Source organism: Dermacentor albipictus, chromosome 8, assembly GCF_038994185.2.
Source record: "Dermacentor albipictus isolate Rhodes 1998 colony chromosome 8, USDA_Dalb.pri_finalv2, whole genome shotgun sequence".
Taxonomy (NCBI): domain Eukaryota; kingdom Metazoa; phylum Arthropoda; class Arachnida; order Ixodida; family Ixodidae; genus Dermacentor; species Dermacentor albipictus.
The window spans coordinates 1,075,906-1,093,329 of NC_091828.1; the positions used below are offsets into that span (position 1 = coordinate 1,075,906).

General features: G+C 45.7%; 1 protein-coding gene across 7 annotated transcripts in view; it reads left to right on the forward strand.

The window, feature by feature from the left end:
* Hel89B (histone acetyltransferase 1) overlaps positions 1-17,424 on the forward strand; it is a 506,945-nt gene that overhangs the window by 398,775 nt on the left and 90,746 nt on the right. For all 7 annotated transcript variants that reach the window (XM_070523038.1, XM_070523033.1, XM_070523034.1 and 4 more), the window contains one exon: positions 10,420-10,557. In XM_070523038.1, coding sequence (XP_070379139.1) covers positions 10,420-10,557 — 138 coding nt within the window. The remainder of the gene's footprint in view (positions 1-10,419; positions 10,558-17,424) is intronic.

Consider the following 17,424-nt stretch of genomic DNA (forward strand, 5'->3'; position numbering starts at 1 on the left):
ACCCTGTGACGACGCTATCGTGAAAAGCACTCGCAGTGGGGGGCGAATGCTTCGTCAGCCTCTCGCATCAACGGGTCACCGACACTCGAGATTACGCAACCTCCAGCACTAAATGCGCGGGAAGACAGCTGACATGGTGCCGCACCCGCTCTTTGCACACGCAGCAGATCACCTCTAATTGGAAGGCATAGATACAAACAAAATGTATGAATGCTTGAATAATGCGATATCACAATGCATAGTGCTAAATCAAGACCAGATAAAAAAAAATACTACAAACACCAATAAGCCCTTGGATGACGCAAAGTGCCTTAGCACTATCCCATGTCAAGGATTATTGTTATAGAAAGCAGAAAGGAAATAAAGAAAACGGTTACTACAGAACTCAATACAAGTACTCCAGGAACAAATTAGCACACTTACGATATTGTATATGAAACTATGGAAAATGGTTAATTTGGTCATTAAAGGGACCACTCGGCAATCCAGGCTTCCTGACATTGATCTATACGGTGACTCGAAAGAACAATTGGCAACTGAATTTGATGAATTTTTTGCGAAGGTACACAACCTATCATTGCTGTGTACCCAATCCCGCACTTTCCCCACGCCTTCGACTACAGCAAACTCGTTTGTATTTTTGGATATTACTGCTGAAGAGGTAATGCCTACAATTCTTTCCATGCTGACCTACAAAGGTCAAGGTGGGCTTCCAAGCAGCCACTTGTAATTCAATCAGTTGACCATCTGCGTCCTCGGAAGTTTCCATTTTAGTGCCGGGATTCATTTGTGGCAGCAGTGAAATCTCATTATATTGTGTTATATAAACAGACTTCGTTATATTGATGTTCTAAATACATAGTGCTCTATAGACAAGAGGATATGAAAAGGTAAATACTTTGTTATATGGAGAATTCGTTACATTGAAGTTCGTTATATCAAGCTTTAACTGACTACTATATTCGAGTAGAATATTCAAAGTTTTAAATATTTCGCACCATTACAGTGATCAGTATTCAAACCAAGATAGGTTCAACAGAAATGCTTGAAGTGACACGTTACCTAGCCGTAATCTTAAAATAATATTGTTCAAGCCTTTTGTGTCAGAACCTTTTGTGTCAGTTGTGATCAGTCTTAAAATACTAATGTAGTCAGGGTGTCTACCAACTGGGAAAACCAAGAATTCTCAGGGATATTGAGTAGTCTGGGAAAACTCGGGGAAAACTCGGGGAATTTGTGCCTCTATCAGGGAAAATTAGCTGTAATTTTATTGAAACGGTCGAATGTCACGGTTAATGCTGGCTCGAGTAACTGACAGGAATCTTAACGAATCCTCTTTGACGCCCTGTCGTCGACTGGAGGAGTTGCCAGTGTATAGTCAATGACCGACTTTCCGGATGCCTGACAATTTAGATGGCTTCGCGGCACCACCACGTACCCCATAGAATCAGAACATCTGGAACTTTGGACGCAAGAACCCTTCGCCGTCTGATTTTCCTGACTTTTTGCCATGACCGCAAGTCCAAAACGGCATTAATCGAAGCCACCACCACTGCCATTTTGATTGCCTCGCTGCGTCGAACCGGCGCTCTCGCACGCAGATCCGCTGGCAGCCATAGCCACCACTGCTAGACCTAGCTGCTTCTATGTTCGCTATTGAGCTTCTTGCTGTTAGGTGCCATGTTTTTCTTTGAAAAAATTTGCTACTGTCAGCAATGCCACCGACTCTGCCCTGTGGTCCTTGTGATTGGCTTATTCGTATTTTAGAATGTCCGACTCGATTTGCAATGTTTTTCAAAAACATTTTATTTGCTGTGCATTTTACTAACCCCTCCCTTCTATTCTCTTTTTGAATTAAAATAAGCACTACTCCTTAGTATACAAATTGGATTAAGTAGTTTTCTTTTTAAATTTTTTTCATATGCTTACTAGAAAGTCACAGCATTGGGCAATATGGTTTCACCCCGTCGTGATGTAAAACATAGTTCTGCATCACTCAGGGAATTTTGCAAAGGCACTCGGGGGAAAAAACCTAAAAAACTCTGTGAATTTGGAGATGTTAACTTTGTAGACACCCTGTGTAGTGTTCCCGGGCCTCGCCGCCCTTGAAATTAAGCGGCATACCCTCTTCCCTGCCCATGCTACCACTCCTCACACACATTCCTAAAGCGCTGGCAAATCAGTCTTATCGGCGGTTATTTTGGTACCTTTTACAGCGAAAGCTGTATACGACTAACCTTCCGTACTTTTTTAGGCGTCTGTCGGCAGTCAACAGAAGAAAATCGTCATGTGGGCTGATCCTGGTGATAGCGCAGAAAATGTTCAAGCTCAGTGGCACATACTTCTGGTGGGCTTGGGAACCTGTAACGCGCCCTTCGAAATCTTCAGGATCGACCCACATATGGGGAGTGCTTAACGCCTGCTTCACCTTGCCGCGGGTTGGCTTGGCATTGCACTACCTTTGGGCCGATCCACGGCAGAGGTGAAGCACTTTGCTTTTCATTTGAGAGCTTTGACTTTTGTCAGCTCTCGCTGCCATTCCATCTCGACTGAATGGAATGGTTGTCAACTTTTTCAGTCTTTTTGGATGGCGGTAGTTATCGGCATCTCCTGGGCTGTGAAGGTCAGTTTGTGAAGGCCCATGCGATTAACTCCAGATGAGTTCAGTTGTCGCCATCTATCAATCACACCCATCGCTGTTGCTTCGTTAGTTCAACCTTCTTTGTTTAGACTGATCCAGGGATCAGGAAAGGGATTCCGTTTGTAGTCAGCTGGTCTGTATGCTCGTGGAATGAGTTGTGATCGGAGAAAATGCCAGTTGCGTTTAGCTCTTCCTCTTGTTTCATTATTTTCTCGAGTGATGGCTCACCGCGATGCTGGCAGATCCCTGGAACCATATACCCGTGATATGGGTTAGATAAGGTGGAAAATAAAGTAATGTGAAACAGCGTCCATCAGACCCTGCAATAACCGTTAAACCCAGAAGCAATATGACTATCACCCATTTCCTTGTGTGGCTTTTCCCTAATTGTACAGCAATTTTCGTGCAAAATTGGCAGCTGGAAACAAGAGTCGCAAGGAGTTGAGAAATTAAGCAGTCTACTGAAGGGAAATAGCCACGGCAACAGCCAAACAGGAAGGAAAAGTGATAATTAACAAATTTAACTGTTGTTTGTGAAAATATTTATTGATCAACATATTTTTATGTAAAAAGTTAGTAGAGAAAACACAGCCGGAAGTGGAGAATAATTTCATGTTTGGAATGATGCTTCTACAGTTAACAGTCAAGCCGCCTGACGTAGCCACTTCTCTGCTGTGCTAATGTGGGTGTTTTTATAATCTTCCGCGGTGGGCGCAGTATGTCTGGAACCGGAGCGTCCTGCGCTCTACGCAGGTGTACAAGGCTGGAGACCACGCATCGTTGCGCAACTTCCAGAATAACAACACGAGTCAGTTTTGGCACTTAAATTTAAATTGGTAGAGCAGCAAACGACGTAGCTGAAAGAACTGTGATTGTTCCACAAATATATATGTATATATATATATAATTCTTTGAGCTCATTAAAAAAAATGCTACTAGAAATGTTTATTCTACACTTTCGCTTGTTTACTTGTTCTTGGCAGTGTTCTTCCTGTGCTTCTGTCATGTGTGAGTCCGTTTGATGTGGTTCCTTGTTTGTCAAGTAGAGGTAGGTGCATTTCACAGGCGTACACTTGAGGTACACCTTATTTCAATTCTCTTTTGTGGGTTTACTCATCTTTATGGTGAATGGTGGGCATTATTCACATTTGTACTAGTAAAAGTACCCCCCCCCCCCCCCTTATTTGCATGGAGAAGTTACCTTGGTCCCTCCGCCCGGAAAATAAATCCTGGGTATGTGCCTGAGTGTTCCCATTAATAGTGTGTTATACTGTACTTTCATCGATATTTTTTTTTGCATGCTTGTCTGATGGGCTAGGGGATTTCATGAATGACATTCACTGAAAGCTTCTATGGCCTCCGTGAGGTCAAGAAGGCCGTGCTATGAACATCAGTAGAACTGGTGATTTGCATGCTGTAATTGTTTAGCGACACTAGCTTTGAAATGTTGCAGCATAATGTGAGCATAGCCCCCAAAGAATCGACATACATGGGCGAGAACTTCCAGTAAACTGGTAGGGGTGTGTGAATATGGAATAGTGCGTTTCGAATCGAATATAAAATGGAAGCAAGAAAAAAAAAAGCCGCATATCAAATGTCAGAAAATTTAACATAGTTACATGCTTTAAAATTTTGTGCAAGAAACAGTGCTGCGCATTCTCGGAAGGCTAATCACATTACAGTGGAATCTCGATGATATGAATCTCACGGGGTCACAAAAGATATTCGTATTAGCCGAAATTCGTATCATCCAAACAGTTAAATGTAGCTAAATTAAAGAGTGAGAGGTGAATGCACTCGGGCACACGTACGTAAAAAGCATTTATTTCTTGAAGGAAAAGTCTCCGATGTCCTTCTGCTTCTTTTTTTTTGTCAGGTCAATTAGCAGACTTTGTTCAAATCCATAAAAACGCGTGCACGTGTCGTCGCTGATTTCATTCACGGCGTGATGAAATAGCACGCCTCAGAACTTCGAGCGCATGCAGCGTCTCGGCCGCCGGTGGTGGTCCTTCGCAGTCGCCCACGTCAAAGACAATAACGCGGCTAGAAGCACATCATCCACTCCGTCCGATGGCACGCAGAAAAGGAGGAAAAGCAACAAAAGTGCCACCGCTTCAAACTCTTCGCACCCAGTCGCGGCCTCCGCGCTGTCCGGCGCCACTTCCGCGCCTCCGCACCAAAAGAGAGAGGGAGAAATAGCGTAACTGTGCACTGTTCTCTTTCACTGCCGTCGGTGGGGCTCGCGGTCGTCTCCATCCTTGCGCTGGAATGGTGCCAACTGTGGCCTCTTCTCCGCGCAGCGGCGCAACCTCCTCCCCTCCTTAGCAACCGGTGCGCCGGTCGGGGGCGCAGCTGCGCATAGCAACTGTGACGTCACACAGTAGCGGTAAAATGAGCGCGCGGGCATCGGCGGTGGCAGGGTGGCAGCTGCACCGCCGCTCCCTCGTCAGACGTCTCGTTGCAGTCGAGTGAGACCCGTAGCTCCGATGCGGCCCAGTGATTGCGCGCCAAGTGGTTCTGGAAGCGGCAGCGGACGCCGGATTCCCCCAACATCAAACGCCAGAAGAACAAAAAGCGAATGCGCGTGCGACGAATGAACATGTCACCAGATGCGAAAGCAAGGGAGGCAGAACGAAAACGCCAACGGCGACTGATTAGATCGCCGGGTACTAAAGGCAGGGAAGCAGAACGCAAGCGGCAACAGCGACAGGCGATATCGCCGAACACCAAAGCGAATGAATTGGAGCGCAGACGGCAGCAGCGACCGGTCATTTCACCGAACAGTAAAGCCAGGGAAGCGGAGCGCAGACGGCAGCAGCGTCTGGCCTTCGCCAAGCACACTTTCTAATTTCCAAAGTGTACAGTCGCCGACCGTTTATTCGGACCTCACGGGGACTGCGGAAATGTCCGAATAAACAGGTGTCCGAAAAAGCAGATTAAGGGAAAAAAATGAAATCCTTTATTTCCACGCACTTATTCGGGCTCGGCAGTAGGCTTGAAGAAATCGTGAATGCGCCGTTGCACGCTGTTCCGTTTACGCGCAGTCAGACAAGCCTGAATCTCGGAGAGGGTCGTACGGTCACTATAGGCGGCTGAAAGCACAGTCACTGCTTGTACACGCTCCGCAGGCGACAGCAGCGTAGCACATGGTGCGTCAACTTCCGACTCGGTCATCGTCCGGCGGTGCAGCAGAAACCTGACGAATGATATAGCCGTCGTCGAGTTCTGCGCATGTCAGTACAGCAGTGTCGGCACCTGTGAAACTGTCAATGAGACGGTGTCCGGAATCGCAATGCAACCACTGCGCAAGTCTCGGCAGAACATTTTCCGCGTCGGTAGGGAGCACATCGGAAGGCGACAAATCTTTTAGGCCTCCCGGCACCCGCTTGCCAGCATTCCGCAGCGCAGTCTGCGCGGGCACTGTCGGCGCCATTGGAGACTTGACGCGATGTTTCCGTATGCCGCGTTAATCACCGAAACCTCGACACAGCACGCAAAGCAAACACCACCGCGCCGACACCAGTCACACAAACGAAAAAACGCGGCCTGCTCGCAGCGTCGCGCGCGAAGAAACAAACAGCTGCTGGATTGTCTTGACATGGCTTACTAAGCTGAAACCGGAACTGCTGCAGAGCCACCCTATCGAACTAGGCAGAAACGATGATGATGAGCGGGAATTTCCAGTAGCGCCACTTCGTGGGGCACCAAGGAAGCTACGTTCAAAACAAAAATGGCGTTCAGCCAGTCGAACCATGTACCGGGTTGAGTCGGTGCATGGTGCTTTCGACCGAGTTGGGTCAAAGAGTGTCCGAAAAATCAGACGAGAGGTTGCGAGGTGTCCGAACTTTCGGCAGTTGTTATACATTATGGTCTATGGGGAGAATGGCGGTGCCGCGAAGCTGACCGAATAATCGGGCATGTCCGAATTTTTGGAGTCCGGAAAATCGGTCGGCGACTGTATTCGGTAATATTCGTATCAACCGATGCGGGTCGAAAATTGATTAATAACAACCGTTCTCTAGCACGTTGGAAAGTAATGGGGCTCGACCGGAACCACAGAAAAATTTGTGTCATCCAGAAATTCGTATTTGCCGTGATCGTATCATCGAGATTCCACTGTACTTAATAAGAATCATGCTAGCTGTCAGTAATTTAAGTACCTATGAATCAAGATGCATATTATGCTGTACTCTTAATAAATGGAACACCAAATTAGTTTGTCTGAACTGATGACCACTCGATTCGTATACGAAGGTCTGGAAAATATTTTTTATCCATGGGATATCGGTCAAATAGAATTAAGGTCCCCCCCCCCCTAAGCTAAAGCAAAGTTGTCCTAAATACCATTGGAGTTTTCAATTTAATAGTGGGCCATAATGTGCTTAAGGGCTGTCATCTATCCCGTAGAAGGTACTGCTTTCCAGTTTTCTTCAAAAAAAAAATGGAAGGTTATTTCCATTTTTATGACAGGTTGTTTCAGTGAGTTAAGGCCAATCTGCGCGACACAAAAGCGGAGAATGCGCATCATGTCACTCGGCACTGCTCCGCATGGTCATCGGCGCTGCCAGTAAAGAGCTGTTCAATCGGGAGGCCTTTGGCAAGTTTGTGTAACATCCCTCCCCCCCCCCCCCCCTTCTTTCCGTCCGCATGCAGCCAAGGCCAGTAAGTTTGCCATCTAAATGCAAAGCTTGTCTTGTGACCGTTCGCTCGAACTTTTGAAACTAGGCCGTTTTGTGCCTACAAATAACCTGAGAGCGGCGTTCGAAATGAGGGCCACCGTACGGTATTTTGCAAAGATGGTGACTGTGAACATGCAATGGTCATCCCTTACACTCACTTTCATTGGCGAGGCGGTTTGTCGACTTTCTGAGGGTTGCGTGACCGCTGTGAATAGATGAACTGAATAGATGTGAATAGATGAATAGATACCCGCTGACACCCATAGAGTTTCTTACAAAATTACTAGAGGGAACTCTGGCGCTAGTGTCTACGTGAGCTACAATGGGAGCGGTTGTCCCAGCATGGGAATTATGGGAAGTACATGGATTTGCCTAAACTTCGTCCTTTTGGCTTCAAACGGCTTTGTGACTTTGTAAACTCGTCATTTTCAACAGTTTATTGCGTAATAAATAATTAAATAAACATCAATAATATTGCCCGACGGCAGGATTCGAACACAGGGACTCTAGTACAGAAGCCTGATATTAAAACCATTAAGCCAAGGATGCATGTATCGACAAGCGAATGAAACGCACTTATGAACTTATCGCGGGCATGCCAGTGCTTTGAGACGCTTGGCGCGTTTCGATTTGGGCACATCATAGACAAGCTCAATCGTTGCAATTCATAGCAATTGTGCGCGTTCCCGGCGTCTTCTGCACTTCGAAGAATATAGATTGCGCTGAAATATACGACAATAAGATTTATATAGCGTAATATACAAAGCCACAAGAACGTCTGAATCCATAAGCACGAAGATCAGACAAATCCATGTACTTCCCATCATTCCCATGGTAGGACAACGACTGCAACGCCAGAGTTCCCTCTAGTAATTTTGTAGGAAACTCTATGCCGACGCCCACCAGCGCCACTGCTCTAATTAGGCCTAACAGGCTAGACAGTGCGGCCAATAACGGTTATTGCAGGGTCAGATGGACGCTGTTTCACATTACTTTATTTTCCACCTTATCTAACCCATATCACGGGTATATGGTTCCAAGGATCTGCCAGCATCGCGGTGAGCCATCACTCGAGGAAATAATGAAACAAGAGGAAAAGCTAAACGCAACTGGCATTTTCTTCGATCACAACTCATTCCACGAGCATACAGACCAGCTGACTACAAACGGAATCCCTTTCCCGATCCCTGGATCAGTCTAAACAAAGAAGGTTGAACTAACGAAGCAACAGCGATGGGTGTGATCAGACAGTGCGGTTGTGACAAAAAGTTACCGCGCGAGCAACCACGGCCTGGTCATTCACCGAAGGTTCTAATATTCAAAAAGTTAGATATTTCAGAAATTTCAGAAATATTAGATATTCAATTTGCGAGTCGAATTATTTAAATGTTCACTATTCAATTTGAAATCGAATACGAAGGAATTCACACACCTCCATAAACTGGTCTTAGAATACAACAGCTCAAAGTTTGTGTTCGCATCAATTTCCATGTGCCTCTTATCATCAGTAGTTGTCAAAGGTGAACGAACTAGCCCAAAAAAAGGCTCTATGTCTAACGGGTTGCTTTTAAACTAGAGCCTATCAATTCGTTTATGCTTGAAAGGTGTCCAAAACAGATTGGACACTTAAATGTCCATTAGATAGTTTGTCCTCCTGTTTCATATTGGAACTTTCGGGACGTGGTAGGTGTTTTTGGAAGTTAACTCTTGGCTGGCCATATTATGACTCTAAATTAAATTCATTAGAATGACTACAGATTTCCCGGTATCTTTAAGCTCTTGCACAATGCATTCCACTCGTCTGAGGATATGTGGCAATGTTGCAGTACTCTACATTCATGTGTAAGGGTGGCAGTCCCCAAATTCTGGCCTGGAAGTACAAAAAGAAAGAAAAAATTATTCGTGTACTGTTTGGCCCAATACCTGCAGCTCGTCCGCGACAGCCGCGCCGCTGTGGGGCTCCGAGTAACATCGACACAGTTCACAGATGCGTGTCATTCTCCTCTTTGGTTGCAATTGATAATCTTTTGGTCATGAGCTCTTTTTCTTCAATGTCGTTATGAGGTTCGTTCCCGCGCACCTGCGGTTTGTGCAGTCGCACCTTTCGGCCGCACCACCTTTCGTGGACGGCTGCTGCTGCAATGGCCGCGCGTGCATGGCACCCACACGCAGCTTCGTGTGTTTTGTGTATGCGTCATTGCCCTGACGGCAAGATTTAATTCACGTTTACCGCAAGAACCTTCTAGAGCTCTTCCCTGAGTAACCTTAATTATGGTGGATAGTCCAAGCCTGCAACCAAGAACTTTACCATTGAGCAGCGTAATATTGGTGCAGTGCGTGGAAGCATGTGTCATGGAGTGTAATCTCCTCTCTTGTTGTCCCTGCAGTCGTCGACAGAGCACTGGCAAAATTTGTATCCTGGCACCCAGTGGATTGTTTTGTAGCCCTATGCATACACGTACAGCACAAATGTGTACATTACGCACGGAGCGCACTGTACACATTTGTAGCGCTGTGTGCACCTGATGTGTACTGTACACATTTGTGCCGTGAGCTTTGATCACTACTGCACTAGATGAAACATGCGCAGGCAGTATTGACTCGGTTGTGAATGCCATCTTGTACAGTGTCGTCGACTCCCACTGTAATGCCATCACGTAGTGGTGCGGTGTGGATATGTGACAATAAATAAATAAATAAGTAGCACTGTGTTCATGTTTTGCATAAGAACTCGAGTAAATTATTTTTCGTCACGGAACCTTATGAATGCTATAACAAAGCAAATATAAAGTGTTTGTCACGAATGTTACCATGTAACAAATAAATACTTAGGACAAACATAAAATATAACGAAGGTTGTGCTTTTTTGTTAGATGAGAGTTCATTATAACAATGTTCATTTGTGATGTTATGTCCAATAGCTTTTCATTTCTCTGAGGTTGCTGTTGCTGGAAGGCTGGCGAAAAAAAGGGGGGAGAAGTTACAAAAAGGAAAATGCTGTCTACTAAAGCATTTCTAGTGGTTGCTATTACCCTGTGTAGTCCTGTTCTTGGAGTGCTAAGCCCTTGGCCTCTCTTCAGCTGATCGTCTCTTTTCCAGGAGGGCGTGAACTGGTTGGCATTCCTTAACAAGTACAGTCTGCACGGAATTCTGTGCGATGACATGGGCCTGGGCAAAACGCTACAGTCAATCTGCATACTTGCCTCGGACCACCACAAGAGGGAGCAGTTGTACAAGGTATGGAGGGCTGCGCACTCTGCTGGCTGCTGGACATGTCACTTGGCAACTTTGTGCAGCTGAAGTAATGTAGTGGCCCAACAGTTGTGGGCACTAGTAGTTTTCTGGTGCAGTAAAACCTTATTATTAGAGGTGTGGAAATACCAAACGCTAGATTTCGAATTGAATATTGATTCAAATAAAAGGAAATATATGCCGAATATAGAATATCAGTAAACGTTTCATAATATTTATTGCTTGCAAATTTTGGTCAAGTAAATATGGTGCTGCACATGTTTGGGAATCTCCTAGCATTGCACAAGAATCTGGCAAGCTATCAGTAACCTAGGTACACAGAAATCAAGATGGACAGAATGATCTACTCTTATTAAAGGGACCCCCAAATTAGCATGCCAGCACTGGTTACAGCTCAGTTCTTTTATTTTTTTATTAGAACTTATGTTGAATTAAATAAAGTGTTTCTTGTTTGTTTTTTCGCTCTCAAAGTAATGAATTAGTGATGTTCTGTTGTTAATACCAACAAGGTTCTCAGTTTAATAGTGGACCTGTTTTCTGTAGCAATGTTTTATTTGTGGCATACAAGGTTTTGCTTTCCAGCTTTTCTCCAAGCTACAGTAGGGCAATTCCAACTTTAAGGCTTTTGCGTTATCGTAATGCCAATGTATGCGACACTGAAAAGGCCCTCACGCATCACCTGACTCAATGACCGCTCCGTGTGTAGCTGGCGCCGACAGCAAAGAGCAGGGGCCGTCTGTGCCATTTCATTGTTAGGTGCAGCGCAATTTGCCACCAGTCAAAGATTCTGAAATCTAGAATGTCACGGCAAGTCCTCTTGTTCATCCCCCATCCACACAAATGCACGCAACCGGCAACGGACTCTGTAACGCGCTCTGTGTAATTCCAAAGATAGTTTTAAAGAAACAGACCGATGTGTGTCTACGAACAGTGTCTGGAATGAGAGGGGGCCGTGAACAGCTTTGTTTCCAACCCATGCACTCGCTTTCATTTGCGAGGCAGTTTCTTTCGCTTGCCAAGTGTCGCACAGCTGCTGCGTATAGACGTGTGTTGACTCAGCATCAAACTGCAACTTTAGTTGTTGACGTCCGATGAAGCTGCGCTGTTAGGCCTAACGTGACAAATATGCACTGCTGGCCGACGTGGTAATGGGCCGCAAGCCGTCACGGAATGCTTGTCGCCGATATCTTCGTACAGAAAGCTCGGCAGTGATCAGTCCCGAGTTCACTCATGCAGGTTAGATTGACACATGTTTATGTAGCATGAAGTTCGTCACTGCGTGTTCAACTGGCTTGGTGTGTTTATCAGCCCAGTCATCGGATATGCTTTCGCAGTTTTCGAAATGCGTGCAGCTTTTGTTGCTCTTCCCTCTGTGCACATCGCGTTATCATTTTTGATCAGTGCTGTTTACCCGGACAAACCTTGTACTGACAGAGGCACACCCGATTGACGCAGCGCCGTTTTGAGAATGCGAGAGTTGTGGTATTCGGGTGCCGTGCGTGCGATGTCCCCGCATCGGGCCGACATCGGGGAGCGCTTGCAGTGACAAAGTCCGCTGCCGCATCAGCCGGCGCGGCCCGTCAGCGGCGCGCTCGGCGCCCTTTTTTGCACCGAAAACGAAGTGACACGCTCGCTTGAGTGACATCGAGCACGAGCACGAGGGGCTCCGTGGCACATGTGGCACTGCGCGGGGTCTCTGGACCTAACGCATTGAATATTCTAAAGATCGAATAGTAGACATTTTGTTTGTGAATTGAATTATTTGAACGTCCGCTATTCGATTCGATTTAGCGATATATGAGTATTTGCACACCCCTACTCATTATTTCAACCCTCAGTTTGGAAAATGTGTGGACTGTGTTTAAATTTTGTATACATTGAAGGGGGATAAGTATTAAAAACAGTCCATTTGGATTTTACAGTTTAGTATCCGTATGTTGAAAGGGACACTGAGGGAAAATATTAAGTTGAACAACATTGATAGAATAATTGTCCAGAAGTCTATTGTCATTTTCTGTATATCAGTATATCACTTCGGTTAGGGCATTATGCAAAACTAGGGACAGAAAACCAAGAATGTTACGCAGAATGTAACAGCGCTGTGTTCTCATTACATTCCCTTTTTTTTTCTTTTGTCCCTTGTTTTGTGTAGTGTGATGAACCTCATCATGACTTCTCACTTACAAAAGGTCTGTTTTCGTTGCAAATGACAAATTTGCAGTTGCTAGAGGTGTGCATGTACTGAATAGCAGTTTTCTAATGATTATTTTATCGAATCAAGAAAGAAAGAAGCAGTGTATTGAATACTAGAAAATTGTTAATATTTAATACCCACAAATTTTGGGCAAGAATGCATGGCACTGCACTTGCTTGGGAGTCTCCTAGCATTGTTTAACAAGAATGTTGCAAGCTATTGGTAAACTAATTAAGAGGGAATGCGGGTAGCAGTCTTAAAGGGACACTAAAGGCAAATAAGTCAACATTGATTGTTAAAATACCATTCTGGAAACCTCGCAGTGCTTGTTTTGTGCGAAGAAGAGACTTTGTTTAAGAGAAAATAGTGTGTCTGAAGGGTGCAGATACCTTTAGCGCAATTCAAATAGCCTGCCTCTGAGGGGGGGGGGGACTGGTGACGTGGCATACGCCATCTCCACCCTTTATAGCCACCTGTAAGTAAAACGGCGCCTGTGCAAAATGCAAACGCACAGCCATGGAGAAACCGACCCAAGACATAGTGTTGCATTTGCCTCTGGAGCTGCTTTTGCCTGCGACATCACATAGATGAACTCTCTGCTACCTGCATTTTGTGGGAGCCAGCACAACCATCACTGCTCTACACGGTAATGAAACTAGCGAAACACAAAGGCGCATACACCGCAAAGTTGAGCAAAAACGAAACCTTTCAACTGCCTGCGCCTTTCTGAAGGGTAATGTTGAACGAGTTATTTGTTTTTTTAACCATTGAATCATCATCATCATCAGCCCATTTTATGTCCACTGCAGGACGAAGGCCTCTCTCTGCGATCTCCAATTACCCCTGTGCTGCGCCAACCGATTACAACTTGCGCCTGCAAATTTGCTAATTTCATCACCTCACCTAGTTTTCTGTCGTCCTTGACTGCGCTTTGCTTCTCTTGGCACCCATTCTGCAACCCTAATGGTCCACCGGTTATCCATCCTACGCATTATATGGCCTGCTTAATGTCAGAATATTGGCCCTCTGATCCACACCACTGTCTTCCTGTCTCTTAACATTACACTTAATATTTTTCTCTTCGTGCGGTCCCTAACCCTTTTGCTGTCAAGGACGTACCGGTACATCATCGTGTTCCTCACATCACTGCGCTTTTCTTCTCTTGGCACCCATTCTGTAACCCTAATGGTCCACCGGTTATCCATCCTACGCATTATATGGCCTGCTTAATGTCAGAATATTGGCCCTCTGATCCACACCACTGTCTTCCTGTCTCTTAACATTACACTTAATATTTTTCTCTTCGTGCGGTCCCTAACCCTTTTGCTGTCAAGGACGTACCGGTACATCATCGTATTCCTCACATCACTGCGCTTTGCTTCTCTTGGCACCCATTCTGTAACCCTAATGGTCCACCGGTTATCCATCCTGCTCATTATATGGCCTGCTTAATGTCAGAATATTGGCCCTCTGATCCACACCACTGTCTTCCTGTCTCTTAACATTACACTTAATATTTTTCTCTTCGTGCGGTCCCTAACCCTTTTGCTGTCAAGGACATACCGGTACATCATCGTGTTCCTCACATCACTGCGCTTTGCTTCTCTTGGCACCCATTCTGTAACCCTAATGGTCCACCGGTTATCCATCCTGCGCATTATATGGCCTGCTTAATGTCAGAATATTGGCCCTCTGATCCACACCACTGTCTTCCTGTCTCTTAACATTACACTTAATATTTTTCTCTTCGTGCGGTCCCTAACCCTTTTGCTGTCAAGGACGTACCGGTACATCATCGTGTTCCTCACATCACTGCGCTTTGCTTCTCTTGGCACCCATTCTGTAACCCTAATGGTCCACCGGTTATCCATCCTACGCATTATATGGCCTGCTTAATGTCAGAATATTGGCCCTCTGATCCACACCACTGTCTTCCTGTCTCTTAACATTACACTTAATATTTTTCTCTTCGTGCGGTCCCTAACCCTTTTGCTGTCAAGGACGTACCGGTACATCATCGTGTTCCTCACATCACTGCGCTTTGCTTCTCTTGGCACCCATTCTGTAACCCTAATGGTCCACCGGTTATCCATCCTGCGCATTATATGGCCTGCTTAATGTCAGAATATTGGCCCTCTGATCCACACCACTGTCTTCCTGTCTCTTAACATTACACTTAATATTTTTCTCTTCATGCGGTCCCTAACCCTTTTGCTGTCAAGGACGTACCGGTACATCATCGTGTTCCTCACATCACTGCGCTTTGCTTCTCTTGGCACCCATTCTGTAACCCTAATGGTCCACCGGTTATCCATCCTGCGCATTATATGGCCTGCTTAATGTCAGAATATTGGCCCTCTGATCCACACCACTGTCTTCCTGTCTCTTAACATTACACTTAATATTTTTCTCTTCGTGCGGTCCCTAACCCTTTTGCTGTCAAGGACGTACCGGTACATCATCGTGTTCCTCACATCACTGCGCTTTGCTTCTCTTGGCACCCATTCTGTAACCCTAATGGTCCACCGGTTATCCATCCTGCGCATTATATGGCCTGCTTAATGTCAGAATATTGGCCCTCTGATCCACACCACTGTCTTCCTGTCTCTTAACATTACACTTAATATTTTTCTCTTCGTGCGGTCCCTAACCCTTTTGCTGTCAAGGACGTACCGGTACATCATCGTGTTCCTCACATCACTGCGCTTTGCTTCTCTTGGCACCCATTCTGTAACCCTAATGGTCCACCGGTTATCCATCCTGCGCATTATATGGCCTGCTTAATGTCAGAATATTGGCCCTCTGATCCACACCACTGTCTTCCTGTCTCTTAACATTACACTTAATATTTTTCTCTTCGTGCGGTCCCTAACCCTTTTGCTGTCAAGGACGTACCGGTACATCATCGTGTTCCTCACATCACTGCGCTTTGCTTCTCTTGGCACCCATTCTGTAACCCTAATGGTCCACCGGTTATCCATCCTGCGCATTATATGGCCTGCTTAATGTCAGAATATTGGCCCTCTGATCCACACCACTGTCTTCCTGTCTCTTAACATTACACTTAATATTTTTCTCTTCGTGCGGTCCCTAACCCTTTTGCTGTCAAGGACGTACCGGTACATCATCGTGTTCCTCACATCACTGCGCTTTGCTTCTCTTGGCACCCATTCTGTAACCCTAATGGTCCACCGGTTATCCATCCTACGCATTATATGGCCTGCTTAATGTCAGAATATTGGCCCTCTGATCGACACCACTGTCTTCCTGTCTCTTAACATTACACTTAATATTTTTCTCTTCGTGCGGTCCCTAACCCTTTCGCTGTCAAGGACGTACCGGTACATCATCGCGTTCCCCCCCCCAGTGTCACTCACATACCGGTACGTTCTTTTATTGTGCGTTCAAAATTTCGCGCCTGAGCGCAAAGCTGGCGCTCCTGGACTGGCCACGCCATCTGTTGACTCTTTCTATAAGTTCGTATTTTAGCCCCGACCTGTGTTAATACATGTATTGAAGAGCACGGTGCGACTGCCACTTCCCCCTCTCTCTTTGCTAAGTGGCGCGGTGGCTCTGCGTTTGCTGGATCATGCGTCGCGCGCATGTGATTATGTGTTCAAGTGTTGTTCTGCCATCGCTGCTGGTTTGAAGCTTTTTATTTTTCTTCTGTTGGTGTGTCTGCTACGGCACGTCAAGTTCAAGCGCATTCGCCGTTGCCTCTCTGAAAAGAGTGACTCGATTGCTGCATTTGCTCTCTCGCCGCACCCTCGCTTTCGACTTGCAGCAGTAAACGTAAAGCCCTTCGAACTTTGTTTTAGCCTTTTTCCATCTCCCTCTGTCTTTTGATCACACAACGTCCCATTTCTCTCCGTTGTGCGGGCAACTGAAAGCGCATCCTCCCTGCGCGCGGTTACTTTCGGATGGCTGAGCGATGCGAGACCTTCGTCTGCTCATTGGAGCGGTGGTTGTTCCGATTCAAAATTCGAGCCGAACTCGGATTTGGACTCGGACAGCGCCATGCGACGAAGAGATGAGTTCTGCATCGTCAGATTCGGATGTTGAACGAATGTTATAGTCAGGCTGATGATGATGATGATGTTTACTAAACAACAGCTGCAGAACACTGAAATGGGCATATTGCATTGACTATGTTATTTGTATACCACTCATAATCAAAAATAAATTGCTATGTTCGTTCCCTGAAACCAAGCCGACACTGGGGGTGCGTCACAGCCAGAAAGGTCCTCTTATTTTGTTATAGCGCAAGCTTGACAAGGACAAAAGAAGGCACATCAGACACACACAGCGCTACTTTCAACAACGGGTTTATTTCTCGTTCTCGTCGCTATAATTCTCGTCGTGTGTGTCTGATGTGCCTTCTTTTGTCCTTGTCAAGCTTGGGCTATAACAAAATAAGATATGCCGTACCAACAAGCCCCTATTGCTATCCTCACAGAAAGGTCCGACAGTAAAAGGGTTAACTCAATCTCGAGCTTCTTTGCCAACCTCCAAGTTTCTGCCCCATATGTTAGCACTGGTAGAAGGCAGTGATTGTACCCCTTCTTTTCAAACATTGAATAGAACTTGACAAATAGCATTTTCTTCCCTTTCATGAAGCAGTGCAATTATCTCTGTATTACAAAAGGTTGAGTACTAGT